Source organism: Lissotriton vulgaris, chromosome 2_2 (assembly GCF_964263255.1).
Source record: "Lissotriton vulgaris chromosome 2_2, aLisVul1.2, whole genome shotgun sequence".
Classification (NCBI taxonomy): domain Eukaryota; kingdom Metazoa; phylum Chordata; class Amphibia; order Caudata; family Salamandridae; genus Lissotriton; species Lissotriton vulgaris.
In genome coordinates, this window is record NC_141688.1 from 103,487,425 (window position 1) to 103,506,765 (window position 19,341).

The window sequence follows — 19,341 nt, forward strand, 5'->3', positions numbered from 1 at the left end:
GCGCTGCCATAGTCTAGGCTCAGCAAGACAAGAGCTTGAACCACCTGCTTGAAGTCATCTTGTGGGAGGAATGGTTTGAGATTTCTAAGTAGGCTCATCTGGTGGCTAGCAGCCTTGCACACCTTACTAATATGATTCTTCATGTTTAGGTGCATGACCAGGGTGATGCCGAGTGATTTAGCTGAATCAATAATGTGAGAAGAGCAGTTGAAGGCAGTGAGGTGTTTCATCGAGAGTTCTATCTTGGGGGTGTGATTAGGAGGAGATATGAGAAGGAATTCTGTCTTGGAGGTGATGAGCAGAGGTGGTTCTCAGCCAGTTTTGAGTATTCGTCAGGGTGGAGTGTAGTGAAGTCTTCGGAGGAGGTGATTTTCAGGTAAAAGCCCAGGACGAGTCTCTCTTAGACCTCTTACTAACAATGAGTCAAAAATATTACATGCTAGTGGAAACCACTCGACAATCTAACCCACCATACCTTTTGGGCGTGGGCTTGCTTCGCAAGAAGTGCAGACAACTCAATACTCCATAACAAATTCAAACCCCAGAGCCTGCACAAATTATGGAATAAGCTATACCTATATATCTCAAAAGTAAATCCACCTTAAAACACATATCTATAACTTCTCTGTAAGCATAATACTAAATGAGCACTGGTTTTTATAATCACTTTTGTGCCACAACAAAGCTATACATAAACTATACAGATTAATACTAGTGTCTTCCAATATACATCGCTCAGCCTTACCAAATTTGCATGTCCGGTACCCCCTTCTTGCTTCATTGTATTTTCCATGGGACTATCTCTTACCTTGCCCTCTCCCCTTCCTCTTCTCCCATTTTTCATTACATTCTATTACATTGTGGTTATAATCATAGATGCTTTGATGTATACAGTATTTACTATGTCATACCCATGAGTCTGTCTACAATGTTCCACCCCACTTTACATATGTTCCAAGCACTGTATACAATATGATTATTTCTTTTCTATAGCCATAAAAGCCCATAAAAGAATTCTGAAAAGGGGAAAAAAAAAAAGATTTGGCCCCTATGATGGAAACTGCTTTAGCCCACCGTAATCTGATCAAACCTTTACCAAAACCTTACTCTACAGCCTGCAGGTCAACTTCATAGATCCCTAGACCCCCTTCAGAACCATCAACATTGTAGGGTGGTGGTGCAGAGCACTCCTGTCTCTCACCCTTAAATTAATTTCATAAGAAGTAGTTCACGAATTGAGTTTACAGTCCATCAACAGATCATTTTTGTGAAAGTTTGAAAAATAAAATTAAGACCTACAACAATGTCACGGTCTTGCATCCTCAGACTGCAAATTACTGCTTCATATTTATGAAAAAGTCAGAGAGTGGCTGTTGCTTCTCCAACCCTCCTTTTCGGGACTAGCTGGTCTTATAATCCTTGTCTGACTTCACATTTCTTAACTTTTCCTAAAAATGTTAGTGCTAGAATCATAGCGATCAAATCCTTTCCCAAGGCTTGTTACTCTTTGTTTTGATATTGTTAATTTATATTTGTATAGCGCTAAATCACCGTCAGGTCTCTTAGCGCTAGGGAGGGAGTGGGCGAGGCTGCTAGACGACTACCGGGGTTAAGCGCGAGTAAGGCTGTGCTTAGTGATTCTCTGAACAGAATAGTTTTGAGCCATTTCCTGAACCGGAGCAGGGAGGATTCCTTTCGGAGATGCTCAGGTAACTGGTTCCAGAGCTGGGGGGCTAGGACAGAGAAGGCTCTACCTCCTTTTGATGCAGTCTTATACCGAGGGCAGGATAGACGACAGGCCTCGGATGACCGCAGTGTGCAGCCAGGAACATAGGCCTTTATGTAAGTTGGGACAAGGCCATAGATTGATTTATGGGCGATGCAGAGGCCCTTGAACTTCGCTCTTTTCCTAATAGGGAGCCAATGCAGTTTGCGCAACAAGGGGGTGGCATGAGATCTTCTAGGGAGCCTGAAGACCAGCCTCGCTGCGTCATTCAAAACCACCTGTAATCTGTTAGCTAGCTTCTGTGGGAGGTCTATGTATAGGTCGTTGCCGTAGTCTAGCCTTGAGATGATAGTAGTCAACACTATCATTTGAAGTGAGGTGGTAGACAGAAGGGGGGCAAGTTTCCGCATCTGTCTGATCAGGCCGGTGCAGGTACCGAACACAGAAGAAACTTGATTGGCCATGGAGAGCTCGGAGTCAATTTTTATACCAAGACGCTTCACGACCGGCAACGGGGTGGGAGTGGAGCCTAGCTCTTGTGGCCAGAAGTGATCATTCCAGGGGGAGTTTATTGTGGGGATGACCAGGACCTCTGTCTTGTCCGGATTGATTTTCAATGATGTTTGCTGACATTCAACTCACTGTGAATCCGAGGACATTTTGTACATGGGCCTGGGCATGGAGGGTGTTGTTGATGCTGAGGAGGAGTTGTGTGTCATCTGCGTAGTTGAATATTTTGCAGTCCATGTTGGCTAGGGCTGCAGGTATATATTGAAAAGGAGTGGAGAGAAGGGCGGAGCCCTGAAGGACTCCACAACTAAGCCTCCCCTTGTCGGATACCTGCTCACCCAACTGAATTCTTTGGGCCCGGCCTGAAAGGATTAGAGCCATTGGTGAGCTCGACCACTGATGCCCAAGGTTGTGAGTCTGGTCAGTAATTGCGCATGGCTGACAGTATTGAATGCCGCTGATAAGTCCAATAGGATCAGGGCACTGGGTCTTTTACTGTCAGCCATGGTTCTGAACTCGTCAAGTACTGATATCATGACCAGTTCAGTGCTGTGGTGTGATCTGAAGCCTGCTTGGCGACCATGGAGAAGTTGGTGGTCCTTCAGGAAGGATGAGAGTGTTTTAAGGACATGTTGCTCTAGAACATTTGCGAGGAAGGGTAGCTGGGAGATAGGCCTATAGTTTTTAGGGTTGGCCGAGTCCGCCTCCGACTTCTTCAGAAGGGGTATGACTCTAGCTTCCTTTAGGTTAGATGGCATATACCCGGACTCCAGAGAGAGGTTGAGCATGGTGATGATTTGTCTTTACAAACCAGGAAGCGCCATTTGGAAAAAGTCTGAGGGGGGCAGGGGTCTGCGGGGGAACTTGTTTTAATCTGATTTATAAGTAGAGGAAGGGAAACAGGATACAGTTTGGGGAAGCTGGTAAGCATTTGATCAGGGGGTTCCTGAGGCAGGGGTGAGGGGCTATAATTAATAGAGATATTGTCAATGTCAGAGAGAATGTCCCTCACTTTCTGCAGGAAGAAAGCTTGGAATGTGTTGCAGTCAATGCAGTCATCCTCTGATTTCTGCTCTGATTTTTGGCGGAGTTCCATCAGGATTCTGAAGGTTTCTTTCTGTCTGTTTGCCGCTGTAGCGATTCTAATCTCAAAGTATTCAGCTATGGTGGTAGTGATGCCTTTTTTGTATAGGTTGAGTTGGGTCTTATAGATATCTCGCTCAGCTGGGTCGTTGGTTTTACGCCCTCGTCTCACTGCATGGCGGAGCTTTTTCTTGGTTTCCCTTAGTGACTGATTGAACCAGGGTGCACCTTTTCCCTTATCTTTGACCTTTTCCCTTCTCTCTGGTGCTACGTGGTCAATAGCTGCAAGTAGGCTGTTCGTGAGGGTTTCACATTCCTGCTCCAAGTTTCCCTTTTCAACTATGATGGGGGGTAGGGAGTGGGGGTACCCGAGGAGGTATCCACTAAAACTGTAGGCTCAATTGATTTCCATTTTCGTACCATTTTCCATTTGTGAGGGGGTTTGGGCAGGTGGGTGTCTGTCGGGACCCAGCAACTGATAAGATAGTGATCAGACCACACACACGGGCTGATGTCTAAGACTAGACCGGGGTTGGGAGGTCCAGACGAGGTCTAGAGTGTGCCCTTTATTGTGTGTAGGGCCCTTAACCATTTGATGGAGACCCAACGTGTTCATAAATGCCTCCAGTTGGTGAGCCACCGGGTCTTTAGGTGTTTTATCCTTTAGTGACGGTTAGCTGTTTTTTAAAGAAAATAGCCACTCCCCCACCTCTTGTGTTTTCGCTACGGTTATGCCATAGGACGTCATAGTCCAGGTAGGGCAGAAGGATTGAAGTATCCCCTAACCAAGTTTCCGTAAGTGCCAGGATGTCAATGTCTCCATCCTGAAGGAGGGTGAAGACTTCGAGGTGGTGTTTTTGTAGGGATCATGTATTGAGAGTAGCCACCTTCAGTTTTGTCTGTTTTTTGGCAGTTGAGTTTACTTGGGGCACTGATTTTGCTGGCCGTTGGATGAGAGTGCTATCTCCTCCTTTCTTTTTTAAGATGTTTTCCATCCTAAATTTAGTTAATTTGTTACTATTTATGGCAAAGTTATCTGAGTTTAGAGCTTGTAGTTCTTTTACTGTGTATGACTGAGGTTGGCCAGGGTTCCTGGCTACTCGGCCTGGTCGGGTGCTGACGGGCGCAGAAGGGCTTGCCTTTGGTGCGCCAGCGACGCGCCCGCTGAGACATCCAGCTATGTAGGGTGCGAAGCGGAAAGCTACTCCGCCCCCTCTATCCCGGAAGTGCACCGTGAGTGGTCTGCTAGCAGACAACCACGCCCTCCACTCAAACAGCCAGTAGCTGCAGGGACCGAGGCGGGTATCGGCGGAAAGTGCAGAGGAACAAAGGCTAGTGCAGGTATTTGTTTCAATAATGTTATATACATCATGTCCAGGAAATGGTTAAAATACCATAGATGTGGCTTTAGCATTATTTCGTACAGTGGTCACCATTTAATAACCATAAATTGACTGGATACAAAATCCCCAGCTAAAGATCACTAGATACTGGACAATTGAGCAGTTACACTTTAAGTAACGTTTGTTGATTCACCATGTTGGTCTCTTTTTATATTCTCACTTTCTTCCTTATGTAAGGTCTCTGTTTTATTCAACTAATATACTGTGGAAGTGTTGTTTGCATTGTTGTGCGTTACTACTTGGAAAATATGGTAATTACAACTGTAACAGATTTCACTTTAAGATATACAAAGCATTAAGAAAAGCTACAAATCACCTATGTCCAATTGTGTAAGGTCGATCATCTCCTTTCTAATTTTTGGCAAGTGTTTCTTTACTCGACAGGCTAGGCTGCAAGGTTGAGGCAGACGCCGATAATGCTGGACTAGTTTTTTAGAACTGTTCAATTTACTACCAGAAGGAGGCGCTAGACCGTAGGAAGCATTGGTGCTGTGCAGTTGAGATTTGTGCAGTTAGCATTGCGTGGACATATTCAAACACCAAACATTTAGTTGGTGAACCTCGTCCGAGAGTGAACTAAATAACATTGCTTGAGACTGAAAACTTAAATTTCACTACAATGTGTATTTAATTATTCTGCAAGCCTAGAGCACTTTTTGAAGTCACTCCACCTTCACAAAGTTGCTGGCTCATCAAAGAAAAAGGGATAATCGGTAATAGGTAGCTGCCTGAAACATTCATTGTTAGTTAATCGACTAAAATCAAGCAAACAATGTAAGCAACACCTAATACAGGAACCAAATGTTCCACTGACCAAACTGGTTTCCTATTAAGGGGGGACCCAGGGAGAGCCAGGCGCGAGCTGGTCTTTCCCTGGGTGCGTTCGCGCGAGGGATCTGGGAGCAGGTGGGGGTGATTAGGGGAGGGCATAAAGGGAAGGCAGGCAGCGGATTGGGAAGTGCGTAGCGAGGCAGGGGAAGGGAGGTTTCCTTTTTTGCTGGCGTCGCGTTAACTTAGCGGGGAAATGGAGGAGGCGGCGGAGGTCCGACGGGCTGTCCAGACCCTGTGTGCGGCGGGACGTGAGGACCTGCTGCGGCCGGGAGTGCTGGCGGAGGCGTGGGTAGGGTTGGCCCGCCCCCCGCCTCGCAAGGCTTCTCTGGGTGTGTCGCGGGCGGTGACTGCTTGTCAGTCACCCGGCCCGGAGGAGGACGAAGACGGAGACGCTGCCATGCCGGCGGCGCAGCCCATGCCGGCCCTGGCCCCCGTAGTGTTGGAGCCCCCGCCGGCTGACCCGGGCACCCACCAGCAGGTATGTCTTGTGCCTTTACAGTGTGCTGGCTTGCGTGGGGCGCCCGGGGGGAGGCGGGGGCGCTCCGTGGGCCGGCAAACAGCGCTTGGGCGGGCCCCCCCCCCGGGGAAAGCTAGGAAGCCTTCGGTGGGACCTGGTAATCGACGGGGGAGGAGTCTCGAACCTAGGAGCCTCCCCCGGGTCAATGCTCCTGCTAAGGTGCCCCGGGGCCCCCCCACCCCGGGCTTTGGGCTGCTTGAGGGGGCCTCACCCTGCTTGTGGGTAAATGGCCAATGTTATTTTCTGTCCCCTGCGCCTGCTGGGTTGGGGCTGGCCCAACCCCCTTTGCCTGGTGGTGGTGCCCTAGGTTGCACTGATGTTGGGGCGCCTCTTGCTGTTTCGCCTGGCAGTGCCCCCTCCCGGGGGCTCCTGTGGCCTCCGGGGCTGTACTGTTAAATGATGTGGTTTCCCCCCCTACCCCCCTGTCCCCTGGGTCCACGACCCACGGTCTTGCTGGCCCCCGCCCTGCCCCGCAGCAGTCTCAGGTGTCTGGTGGGATGGATTCGGACCTTTGGGGGGCGTCCACTGCCCCCAGTCAGGTTTTGTACCCGGCTTCTCAAGAGATGCCCGGTGTCCCACAGGGTAGTTTGGCCTCCGGGTTAGGTGGTGCCTCTGGGTTTGCGTCGGTGGCTGGTTCATTGGGGACTGTTTCCCTTGGCTCCCTGGGGGGCGGCATTCTTGCAGGTTCTTCACAATCTGGCTTGAGCGGCCGCAGCTTTCATGTTGCGTCTCCAGTTGGGCGGCTGTTGGCTGGTTCTGCGGGCTTGGGAACTGTCCCTACGGCTGTTTCCAGTAGTGGGATCACGGGAGAGTCATCTGGAGCGGATCTCTCTTCTGCAGCGTTGCGCGCGTGGAGCTTTCATGACATTGACTGGCAGTTTTATGATGGGGGAATTGGTGATGGGGCGCTGCCAAGTGGCAGTGCAGAAGTTTCATTTTTGGGGGATGTTTTACAGATGAATGTACAAGATGATGACTTGGAAGAAGGGGAATTGCGTGACAAGGAGGTTGGGCTTTTGGCAGCACGGGCCCAGAGGGGTGGGACGGGGCAACTCCCTGTTTCTCGTATTTTGCAGGAGTCATGTGCGGGCCATGCAGCGGTACGGGAGACAGCAAGGAGTAGACCTTCTCGAGGGGATCAGGTTGATGTTCAGCAGAAGTCGGCACACTTGCCAAGAGGTAAGGATGGTTGGTGGACTGTGTGGCAACCAGGGGAGAGTCTCCCGGCTAAGCGTACCAGATCAATCGGTACGGGTGATGGGGTTGTTAATGAGCGAGTCGCTCTGGCACCGCGGCTTGAGCGGCCGGTGAGTCTGAATGTTTCTGATGTGCAAATTACAGGGGAAGTTTCTAAGGTTGGGGATGGGGTGGCTGTTCCCAAGCCAGTTACGGAGGATAGTATCCTGCCGAAGAAGTTGCCTTATTCTGGAGCGGGGATGCCTTTGGGGTCTCACTGAAAAAACCAAAACTCGCATCTGGAATGGTGAATTTGTGGATGTTTTTCGGCTTCTCCATAGAGATGTACAAGCTAAGGAGGGGTCGAAAGAGGAGGAGTTGGAGTTGGCTCGGAGGCCTCGAGTTCCGAGGTCTATTGAGAACTGGACTTCGGCCTTTTTAATTTATGCCAGCGTGTATAGCCAGCGTCATCCGAGTAAGGCAGTGGACATGTTCAAATATGCTGACGTCATCCGTAAGGCACATAGTTATTTTGGGGGCTTTGCATGGTTGTCGTACGACGAGGAGTTCCGGGCTCGTATGAGTGTTTTCCCAGAGCGTTCCTGGGGTGAGGTCGATGCGGAGTTGTGGCTGCAGTGGATGGCGTCTGCTCAACCGCCTGCTACGATCCACACGGCTAGCGGGCAGCCGGTGCATTATCGGCCCTTTCAGTTTCGCCCCGCTCTCCCTGGCGCGGGGGGGTTGGGGCAGAGGGCAGTCCTCCTCCTCTGGAGCGTGCTGGCATTTTAACAGGGGTTCATGTAACCGGCCAGCATGCAGATATAAACATGAGTGTGCACAGTGCGGAGGTCGGCATGCTCTCACGCAGTGTTTTCCCGGACAGCGTTTTGGAGACCAGGGGAGAGGTTTAGGGGGCAGGGGACAACCTCCGCAATTTGTACATAAGGGCTCCTACTCCTATTAAGCAGGACGTTTTGGATTTGTGGTTGGAGGACTACCCTGATGTTGAGGCTGCTAAGACTTTGTCCTGGGGCTTCAGAGTTGGGTTTCGGATTGGGTACCAGGGTCTGACAATCTGAAGTCTGCGAAGGAGTGCCCTCAGGTTGTGCAGAAGAAGCTGGATGCTGAGCTTGCAGCGGGTCGGATTGCTGGTCCTTTTCTGGGTTGTCCCCTCCCGGATTTGATCGTCTCCCCGCTGGGTGTGGAACCAAAAAAGGCAGTTGGGGAATTTCGCCTTATACATCATCTGTCTTGGCCTGAGGGTGCATCCATCAACGATTTCATTGACCCAGCTGACTCAACCGTGACATATGCTTCCGTGGATGACGCCTTGCGGCTCGTTCGCACGGCAGGATTTGGGGCTTTGCTGGCAAAGAGTGACATTCAGTCAGCTTTCCGGCTCCTGCCCATTCATCCTTGGGATTTTGGTCTCTTGGGCATGCATTTTGGTGGCTATTTTTAGGTCGATAAAGTATTACCCATGGGCTGCTCGGTGTCATGTTCCCTCTTTGAGACCTTCAGTACATTTCTGCAGTGGCGCTTCACTTTTGTCAGCGGCCACGTTCTGGTCTGCCATTACCTTGATGACTTTCTTTTCATTGGTGAGGGTCATTCTGGGCAGTGTCAGTCGGCTTTGGCAATTTTTCAGGCTATGACTACGGAATTGGGCGTTCCTTTGGCGCCGGATAAAACCGAAGGTCCTTGTACATCCCTGACTTTCCTAGGGATTGAAATTGATACGACTATGATGGCGCGATTGCCTGCTGCTAAAGTGCGGGAGATGTCTGATTTCCTCAGATGGGTGTTGGGTGAACGCAAATTAGAACGGCGTAAAGTCCAGAAGCTTTTGGGGTACCTCAATTTTGCTTGTCGGGTTGTACGGGCGGGTAGGACATTTTGTCGACGTCTGGGCCTCTCGATGTCCGGCGCCAGCCTTCCTCATCATCGGGTGCGCATTACAACTGCTGTCCGTGCTGATATAACTATCTGGTTGAGTTTCCTGCAAAATTTCAATGGCGTGTCCTTGTTTTTTGCGGATGAGGACATTGTGTGGCAGGTGCAGCTTTTCACGGATGCATCGGGAGCTCACGGCTTCGGCATCTTTTGGGAAGGTCGTTGGTGCGCGACCGGCTGGCCAAAGCATTGGAAGGAACAGGGTCGCAGCATTGCATTCTTGGAACTCTTCCTGTTGTTGGTTGCTCTGTTTATCTGGGGAAAGGAATTTCAGAATCGCTCCGTATTGTTCCATGTGGACAATATGGCAGTAGTGGACTTGGTTAATAGACAGAGGGCCCACGATTTGCGTGTCTTGAGGCTCCTGCGCGCCTTCATGTTGCGGTGTCTACAACTGAATATTTTCTTTAAGGCTAGGCATGTTCCTGGGGCCACTAATTGCATCGCTGATTCTTTATCTCGCTTTCAGTGGTCCGAATTCCGCAAATTGGCTCCTGGGGCAGACCTGGAACCGACGGCGATCCCACAGTACGTATGGGACTTGGGGGATTGAGGGTACACCAGTTGGTTGAGCATTCAGGCCAGGCCTGGCATGAGTTTTTGCAGTTTGGTGAGGAGATGGGGGGTACGGTCCGGGCTGGGTTATCTGATGAACAATTCTTATTGCAGTTTGTTTTACATTTAGCGGACAGAGGCCTCTCTCACACGACCATTTCGGGCAAGTTAGCCGGGGTGTCTTTATGGTCAGCTTTGGTGGGGGAGGGATCCTGTTGGGGGGGTGTTGGTTCGTAAGGTTCTGAAAGGGTTGGGTAGGCTCCAAGCCGGTGGTCAGAAGCTACGGCAGCCGGTGACCTTTGATTTGCTTCAGCTGCTTTTATCGCAGTTGGAGGTGTGCTGCTATGATGCTTTTGAGTGCCACAAATTTCGTTTGTGTTTTGTGTGGTTATTCTTTGGTGCATTCCAGGCCTCTGAACTGCTGGGTTTGAGGGGTAGAGTGGGTATGACCAGCAGCGAGGTGGTGGTGGAGCATGATAGGGTGCGTTTGTGGCTGAGGATGTCCAAAACTGATCAGATGGGGAGGGGTAAGTGGGTGTTTCTGGGTAGGAGTGGTGTCTGCTTGCTGCCCTGTGGGGGAATGGGAGGTTTTTGTGTCTTCTCCTCATTTTGCTCCGGGGGCAATTTTTTGTCATGCTGATGGGAGCCCCATCCTTGTTTCTCAGTTGTTAGCTGTCCTCCGCAAGGTTTTGTTGGGCCTGGGGAGGGATCCTTCTCAGTTCGGCACTCATTCTTTCAGGATTGGGGCGGCGACAGAGGCCGCCAGGTTGGGGTGGGATTGGTCTCAGATTCGTCGCATTGGGCATTGGCGCTCTAGATGTTGTGAGAAGTATGTGAGAAAGTAGTCCTCCTTTGCTGTGCCTAACATTTCTTTTTCTCCTAGGTCCTTGGCCCTCAGTCGCTGGATGCAAAAGGAGGGTGTGGATCCTGGGGCACTCTTTTGTTAAACGGGCCGCTGTGGCCACTGCACGTCAGCTTTGTGGGAGATCTCTTGGTTTAAGCAGTCTGACGCACAAAGTCTCCTGGCATGGCACAGGGAGCATGCGCTAGGGCGGTCTCTTTCCCGCCTTGGCTTCTCTGGTTTCAAAGGGTTTGGGGGGCCCTCCGGATCTACTGGTGTTGCATCTTGGGGAAAACGACTTAGTTTCTCTCTGGTTTGACTCTGTTAAAGTTAATGAAACAAGATCTAGAAGTCATCAAGACCACATGGGTGAGCACCATGGTGATATGGACTGAGTTCGTGCCTCGACTACAATGGAATGGGGCGAGGAGCTATTCCGCCGTGGAGAAGGCAAGACGCAAAGTGAATAGAACAATGCGACTCTTTTGTAACCATTTATGTATATACAATTTGGCTCATCATCATTCTGTGAGGACGGGGTCCATCTGTCTACGTTAGGCATTTCTTTTTACCTTCTGGAGCTCAGATTTAATTGCCACAGTCTTCAGGTGCAGTTGTGGGGCTCCTTCCCTTCCTTCTTTGGGTGGGGCAGGAAAACGCTAAAGGTTTTCCTGGGTGGCGGTTTTTGCTAGTGGGGTGGGCAGCCTGGAGCGGGTTGGCCATCCTGAAGGGTAGCTCGTTGGGTAATCCTGGGGGTATTAGGCAAGAGTTAGTTTCGGGTTCTGTTAGGTAGGGAGTTTAGGCATACTGTGTAGATTGAAATGTCATGAAATAAATAAATAATGAATGTGTTCAAGAAATGTATTATGCACCTGTCTTAAATTAAAGTGGCCTTTCTTGCTCCTTGAAGAAGCGTGGACAGTGATTTCTTGCGCGAGGGGGGACCCAGGGAGAGCCAGGCGTGAGCTGGTCTTTCCCTGGGTGCGTTCGCACGAGGGATCTGGGAGCAGGTGGGGGTGATTAGGGGAGGGCATAAAGGGAAGGCAGGCAGCGGATTGGTAAGTGCGTAGCGAGGCAGGGGAAGGGAGGTTTCCTTTTTTGCCCCACCCACCCTCCCTGTATTCCTTTAGTTAGGTTTTCCTTGCGGTGCTCTAGGCGCTGCTCTGGTCTTCTGGCTTTGCCACTGTTAAGACAGGTGTCTCTGTTCTTGTAGGAGGCGGTTTTTGCTAGTGGGGTGGGCAGCCTGGAGCGGGTTGGCCATCCTGAAGGGTAGCTCGTTGGGTAATCCTGGGGGTATTAGGCAAGAGTTAGTTTCGGGTTCTGTTAGGTAGGGAGTTTAGGCATACTGTGTAGATTGAAATGTCATGAAATAAATAAATAAAGAATGTGTTCAAGAAATGTATCATGCACCTGTCTTAAATTAAAGTGGCCTTTCTTGCTCCTTGAAGAAGCATGGACAGTGATTTCTTGCGCGATTTAATCCAGAAAAAAAAAGAAAAATGTGAACATTGCGGCATCAACGAGCAGCCAGTCCTAGAAGAGAAAAAAACCTCGGGCATGCCTGCTGCATGAGGCAGGGGAAGGAAGGTTTATACGGATGGACTGGTTCATACATTTTAGACATACTTGTCATGATGGCACCACAGAAATGGCTGGTTTGCAACTATCTCCCGGCAAACAGTGGCACTTTTCACAAGGGTGCAAAGGAAAGCAGGTTAAAAAACTGAACATGAAGCATTTTCACACAAACACTTATAAGTTTCCACACAAAGTCTATGACAAGATAAGAAATCCTACGAATGAAAACGACGAGTACCTGCACAGTTTGCCTGGTTTTAACTTGCATTTCCTTTCCTCTGGCTGGTTTGCGTCATAGCAGCATTCATCCTTACACTGGTCGCTGTAGCCACAGTCGCACTGTTCTCCCTGCTCCACCAGTCCATTACCACAGATAGGCTGGCCAGATTCTAGGGTGAAAGACACAAACACCTCCGCTCAATCACCAAGCAACAAGCAACAACAATCAGAGGTCTGCATCCCGATCCAACATGGAGCAGCAGCAGGAATTCAAGACGCCCATTTTTATTTAATGTGATACAATGGACATTCGAACGAATACATTAAAATGTGAACTGTCATAAAAAACACCTTTGTTCTCAGTCGGCAAGGATTGGCTAAAGGGACATTAATAGTCATGTTAGTTCACTTAAGTGCTTTGCGGTTTCACAATCATGCGTTTCTAATGATCAGCACTAGAATGCAAAGCCACCTACACCTGGTGAAAGGGCAGAACCACAGCAAAGATCAGTGGGCCCGCATGCCTGTGTTGGCAGAGATGAGGGGCTGTTCCAACAGCATTATTTAACAAAAACGGGCAGTTATTAAAAGCCTTTAATTGCCCTTCTCCACGTTATCTGCTCTATAGCGGGCAACTGACAGCTTTTAATGTAACAAGCATTGGAAATGCAATAGGTCTCGCATTAGGAAAGTTTGAGCAATTGGTATTGTAAAGGACACTTTTTTTATTTATGTGTTGGTTTTGAAAATAGCAAAAGTAATAGCTTTGTCAGTTACAATGTCAATAGTTTTAACTTTCGCAAACGTGACACCTATAGCATTTGTAATGCAATGTGTGTTGTCTTTACGTGACTTAGATGTATTGATATTGCAAATAACAATGGCTTTTAATTTTGTAAATAATTAATACTTTAATAAAATTTATTGTAATTTATAATGACAATAGCTTAAACGTTTGTAAAATAATTTTGTGAAGATTATGTTCAGTGTATTTTATTGTGACGAAAATCCAAGAACATTGCATTTGCACCTGGTGGTGTATGTGGTGGTGGTGGGTGTGGTGGATGTGGTGGTGGATGTGGTGGATGTGGGTGTGGTGGATGTGGGTGTGGTGGATGTGGGTGTGGTGGATGTGGGTGTGGGTGTGGTGGATGTGGTGGTGGATGTGGTGATGGATGTGGTGGTGGTGGGTGTGGTGGTGGGTGTGGTGGTGGATGTGGTGGGGGATGTGGTGGGGGATGCGTTGGACATAGGGGGTGAGGTGAAACCCAGGGATAGGGCAGGGATGAAAGAAACATCAGTATGCACATGCGTGCACGGTCCACTCGCGCGAGCCACCTTCTGTGTGCACGGAGGTGACGTGCGCATGAACGCGCCTCAGAGAAATAGGAGGCCTCTTGGTTTCTGGTGCGACCACGGCTGGGCTGAGTAGATATACATATATATATTTTCTTGTGGAAGTACACATGGCATAAAAGTCAGCAAGACCTATTTTTGTTGTGGAATATTGGCATCTGTAATTTTTAGAAATGTAGTCGGGCGGTATGGGTAAAATACAAGTACTAGAACGTAAATGAAGGCTGGACGATTACAACAAATTGTACATGGGGGTGGGACAATTTGAGATTTCTCAATTTGTTGCAAACACTTCTTCTAAAATAAACACCCCTCCTCCCACCCCGTTGGCAGAGTTTGGTGACTGCACTCCAATAGTGTATTCAAACTGCTAACAAGTATTTCAGTGATTTCCGAAATAATTTAAGGACGATCGCCTACATCGGCAGTTTACGTCCTAAAATGTTAAATATCAAGATCCACTAAAGATATGTTGAACACGAACAACGAAGGGGTAAGTGTTACAAAAACATGAGTCGGCATTTTTTGTCCCACAGTTGGACCTTCCAAGGGGGAACAGCTGGGAACTCCGGCTAAAGTGACACATACTTAAGGCACCAGTGTCGCTGCAGGCTGATTATCAGAGGAGTGAGTCACCCCAAAACTGCAGACACAAATGGTCAGAGTCAGAATACTGTATGAAAAATGTGGGCTTTTCTCTCCACGTGAATAAATCCGGGGTTAAGCTCCGTACATGCTTCGGCATTGACATGCTAATTGCTTAACTGGCTGACTGTTTTTGCATTTAAATTGGTAAAAACAGGGGGGCGTGGCCAAGATGGCGGCGTGAGCAGACGTGCTTTGTCGGAGCTCCCGCCGCCGGCCGCTATCTACAGCATCTTTTCCAGCGAAACGCCCTGAACCGAGCACTTCCCCGGCGGGCCTGAGGCCGGCATTGCTGCGGGGGAGTGCAGGACGGCTGTGCGGTCGGTTCCCGGCGCGGAGCCCCGGCTGGGCCCGGCCCGGCGGCCTGGTGGCGCTGACGGCCTGGAGGGAGCGCAGCACGACAGCGAGGCCGCGAGGGGCGGAGTCTACAGGCCGAGTCGCGGGCGCCTGTGCCCGGCAGCAGCTGAACCGGCGAGCCCGGCCCGCGCGGCTGAGCGCGAGGCCCCCGTGATCGCCTGTCGGGGGCTTCTGCGGGCTCGCCACACTGACCTGCAGCTGGTCGAAGTGCCTAGCTAGTGGCGGTCAACGGCGGACTCGGCTTGGGTCGAGTAAGGGACCCCAAGTCAAGAAGGTGAGGAGCGGTGGTGGAGGGGGCCCCCACCCCCCCGGCCCAGCAGACCCCCTTTCGCGTGGGGCCGCCGAGGGACAGCGGAGACCGGCTGGCACCCCCGCGGGCCCGTCCACTGGCAGCGCGACACAGCGATAGGCTGGGACGGTCGAGAGCACGATCGGCCAGCGCGGGGCCTGTCGGCGAGACCCCCCGCGGTCACCGATCCCCGCCTGCAGCATTGCCCCGGTCCCTGGCTGCATCCACGCGTCTGGGCATTCGACAGAGGAGGTGGTAGCCGGTCGGCGCGGGGGGCACGGGGAGGACCCACAGGGGCTACGCACGTGGTGGGGCAGCACGAGAGCCCTCGACCTGAGCAGACACTGGAGGCACCCACACGAGTAGCCGAGCCCCCCCGACCACGATCCCCACGGGGGCGAGCGGGCCCCCCTTGCCGCGAAGAGGCCCCTACGACCGTGCTGGGCTCTCACCCCCTGGACAGTGCACCGCGGTGTGCCGCAGGCGCCATCTTGGGCGGCTTCCCGCCGGTGCTCCCCGCCTCGTCCTTTGGAGCCGGCGCCTCTGCGCCCATCACGCGGCCCCCCCTGAGCCCGGCTGCAGATTTGTGGAGCGGCGACACCGCACTGCTCCCCCGGAGTGGTGGAAGACTGGGAGGATCGCGGAGGTGCCACTCACACTGCACTGGTTGTCCCGGGGCCGGAGCGGTGCCCACGAAGCCTGAGGATCGATCTGCGGCCAGCGGACGGAGATACCGGCGGACGCGGCTGGGGTCTCTGGGACGGTATGTCCGGCGGGAGGCCCAGGAAGGATCGCACCATTAAGGATCTCTTCACCCCCCCTACCGTGGGGAAGCGGAATGGCCCCGCGGGGTCAAACCCCCGGGGCGACACGGACAAACAGACAGTGGCCTCGTCACCCCCTGGGGGAGCGGATCCCGAAGCTCCAGTCACGCGGTCCTTTCTGGAGTCCCTGTTCACTGGGCTGAGGGAGGACATCCACGCCCTAAAGAAGGAGCTCCAGGACGAGATCAAAGAGGTCCGCCGCGACACCGACGCCATAGGGGAGAGAGTGGCAGACCTGGAATCGAAGAGCGACACTCGGGACGCCGAAATAGAGGCCCTAAGGCAGGAGCTGGCCCGCATCCATGACCAGCAGGTGGATCTCCAGACGCATGCCGAAGATCTGGAGAACCGCTCCCGGCGGCATAACATCAGGATCCGAGGAGTGAAAATGGCCCCGGACACGGAGGACCTCTTTCGGTTCACACAGGGCCTCTTCAACCACGTCTTGGGCCGACAGGCGGACGCCCCCCTGCGACTAGACAGGGCTCATCGGACGGGCCCGCCGAGGGACGACGCAACGCACCCCCCGGACATCCTGGTGTGCGTGCAGGACTTCAGGACAAAAGAGGAGATCCTGAGCAAGGCACGCCGCATGGAGACGATCACCTTTGGCGACCATTCACCGGCGCTTTACCAGGATCTGGCTGCACTTACCCTAGAGAAACGGCGCACCTTTCGGCCAGTGACGGCGGAACTGAGACAGCGCAACATTTCCTACAGCTGGGGGCATCCCTTCCGCCTGGTGTTTCGGCTCGGCAATATCCTTCATCAGCCGCGCACCCTCAGAGACGCCTGCCGCGTGCTGGGCCTGGAGGAGCCGGTGGTCGACGATGGGTCGCCGGGAGAAAAGACTTCTAACGAGACTGGCCCAGGCCGCTGGCAGCAGCAACGACGCAGACGCAGGCCGAGACGCCCCGCGGCAACTGAGATAGAAGAGGGGCAGAGGGCTGCGGTGGAGACGGTGGCGCAGGGCCTGGTGCCGGCAAACAATAGCTGACCGCTGGGAGAACGACGCACTGATTCCACAAGCCATGGTGGGTTCGGGCTAATCTAGTCCGGCGGCGGGGGCGCGTGCAGAGCGCTCCTTGGTCTTCCCTGATGGTGACTGTCTCTTCGTCTGTGGCGGAGTGCTTCGAGCGGGCCGACCTGCTTGCGACGCCGCCACGGCCCCCATTCTACGGACTTACCTTACCACGGGTCCAGTGGCCATGAGCCTGGACCTGGGACAATGTTGGACCACATTTCTTTGCCAGTTGGGGAGAGGGGTTGGGTAGGGGGGCGGGCATCGGGAGTTGGATGGGAAGCATTTGCACTGGGGGAGGGGGGGACCCAGGTGGGGAAGTTGCTCCAGTTGCTCCGGTTGAGCGGGGACTTGGGGGGGCAGTTTGGATTGGGGGGGTCTGGGGGAGAGAGGGGGGAGGGGCGGGAGGGTTCTCCTTGTCCAGAGAGTTCGGTCGCCAAGAGGTGCCCTGACGCGGCCCCTAGCGCAGCGTCTTTCGCGACCCGCGGGCCCACAGTCACGGCCGCCGGGCAAGCTTGGCTTTACTCGTACGATCCCAGATATGCCACGACACCTCATAGTGCTTACGCTTAATGTGCGGGGCCTCAACAGCCCGAACAAACGCAGGGCGATATTATCCTATCTCGAGCGCTCCAAGGCGGATATCTGCCTCCTCCAGGAAACACACCTTGTGCGCAGCGACCAGCATAGACTCAAATCCCGCGCGTTCCCGTGGCAGTTCTTTTCCTCTTCCCCGAAGAAGTCTGCAGGGGTGGCGATCCTAGTGGCTAAGTCCTTTGAGGGGAAAGTCCTCCAAAAAGAGGCCGAAGTTAGAGGGCGGCTCCTACTCTATAGCTTCCAAATTGCGGGCCACACCTTGCTTGTGGGCTCTGTTTATGGCCCGAACGAGGGCCAAGAAAGGTTCCTGCATACAGCTCTAGAGACCGTTACAGCCACCACACACACTCACTTGCTGCTGGGGGGGGACCTCAACATAGTCTTTCATAACACGGCGGATCGCTCGGGTCAGAGATCCGGCCAAGTAGGGGCGCTCACGGCGGCGGGTCACGCGCACCTGGCAGACCTGGGCCTCACCGACCTTTGGCGGCACACGCACCCCCAAACTACCGCCTACACGTATTACTCGGCTGCGCATAAGACATATGCGAGGCTAGACTATTTCCTGGGCTCCTCGCAGCTAGCGCTACAAGTGGAGAGCGTGGAGATACTGCCAGCCTCGCTCTCGGACCACTCCCCGGTGGCGGCAACGCTTCGGGTGGGAGCCATGCCAGCTCCACAACGGCACTGGAGGCTGCGGGACGGTCTCTTACAGCTGCCTGACACCCAGGCCCGACTCACGACGGCGATTAACCGTTTTCTGGAGCACAATGCCAATGATGACACCACCAAAGCGACCCAGTGGGCGGCCCTCAAAGCGGTCCTGCGCGGGGAAATCATTTCCATCGCCACGGCCAACAACAAGGAGAGGGAGCTGAAACGTGCCGAGCTCTCCCAGCGCGTGGCGGAATTAGAACAGATGCACCAACGCACAGGGGCAGCCAGAGCATGGCGTCAACTATGCGCCGAGCGGAAAATGCTAGCGGCCTTGGACCAAGATGTGGCGGAATACGCCGCGATGCGCCTCAAACACGTCTACTATACCGGTGGCGACCGCTGCGGGAGACTGCTGGCGAGTAGACTTCGGGCGCAAACCCAGAGGCAACAAGTGCGCTCTCTCCGGTTGCCCAATGGCGACCTGGTCACAGAGAACGCAGCGATTGCGACGGCTTTTGTCAATTTCTATGCGGCGCTCTACGACGCGGATCACCTGGACCCTGACGCCGGCCCAGCCTATTTGCGGGGCGCGGATCTCCCCACCCTTACCCAAGCCCAAGCGGACTTTCTGGAGCGGCCCATAGGCCTGGAGGAGGTCATCTCGGCCATTGCCCGCCTCAAGGTCGGGAAATCCCCGGGACCCGACGGCTATACTGCGGCATTTTACAAGACCTTTTGCCAGCAGCTTGCCCCCCTCTTGCGCGACCTGTTCAATACATTTGACACGCCCGGCGCCATACATCCGGACCTGCTGGAGGCGTCTATCTCTGTTATTCCCAAACCGGGTCGTGATCCGGCAGTCTGCGGCTCCTACAGACCCATATCGCTACTGAACGTAGACCTGAAGCTCTACACTGGCATACTAGCGAGCCGCATCGCCCCATATATGCAACAACTGATAGACCCCGACCAAGCGGGCTTTATCCCCCAACGGCAGACCAGCGACAACACCAAGCGGGTGCTGCACCTCATTGAGGCCGGATCACGCACTAAACCCGGCTGCATGCTGCTCACCATCGATGCGGAGAAAGCCTTCGACAGAGTACACTGGCCATACCTCGATCAGGCCCTCCGTCACTTCGGCTTTGGGGAGAAACTCCGCCACCGCATCTTCAACTGCTATCGCCGGCCCAACGCCGCGGT

The 19,341-nt window shown here is 52.9% G+C and overlaps 1 protein-coding gene across 1 annotated transcript in view; it reads right to left on the reverse strand.

The window, feature by feature from the left end:
- The window catches only part of ADAM10 (ADAM metallopeptidase domain 10), a 542,337-nt gene that overhangs the window by 69,863 nt on the left and 453,133 nt on the right, over positions 1-19,341 (reverse strand). The window contains exon 11 of the mRNA XM_086959374.1: positions 12,412-12,562. Coding sequence (XP_086815500.1) covers positions 12,412-12,562 — 151 coding nt within the window. The remainder of the gene's footprint in view (positions 1-12,411; positions 12,563-19,341) is intronic.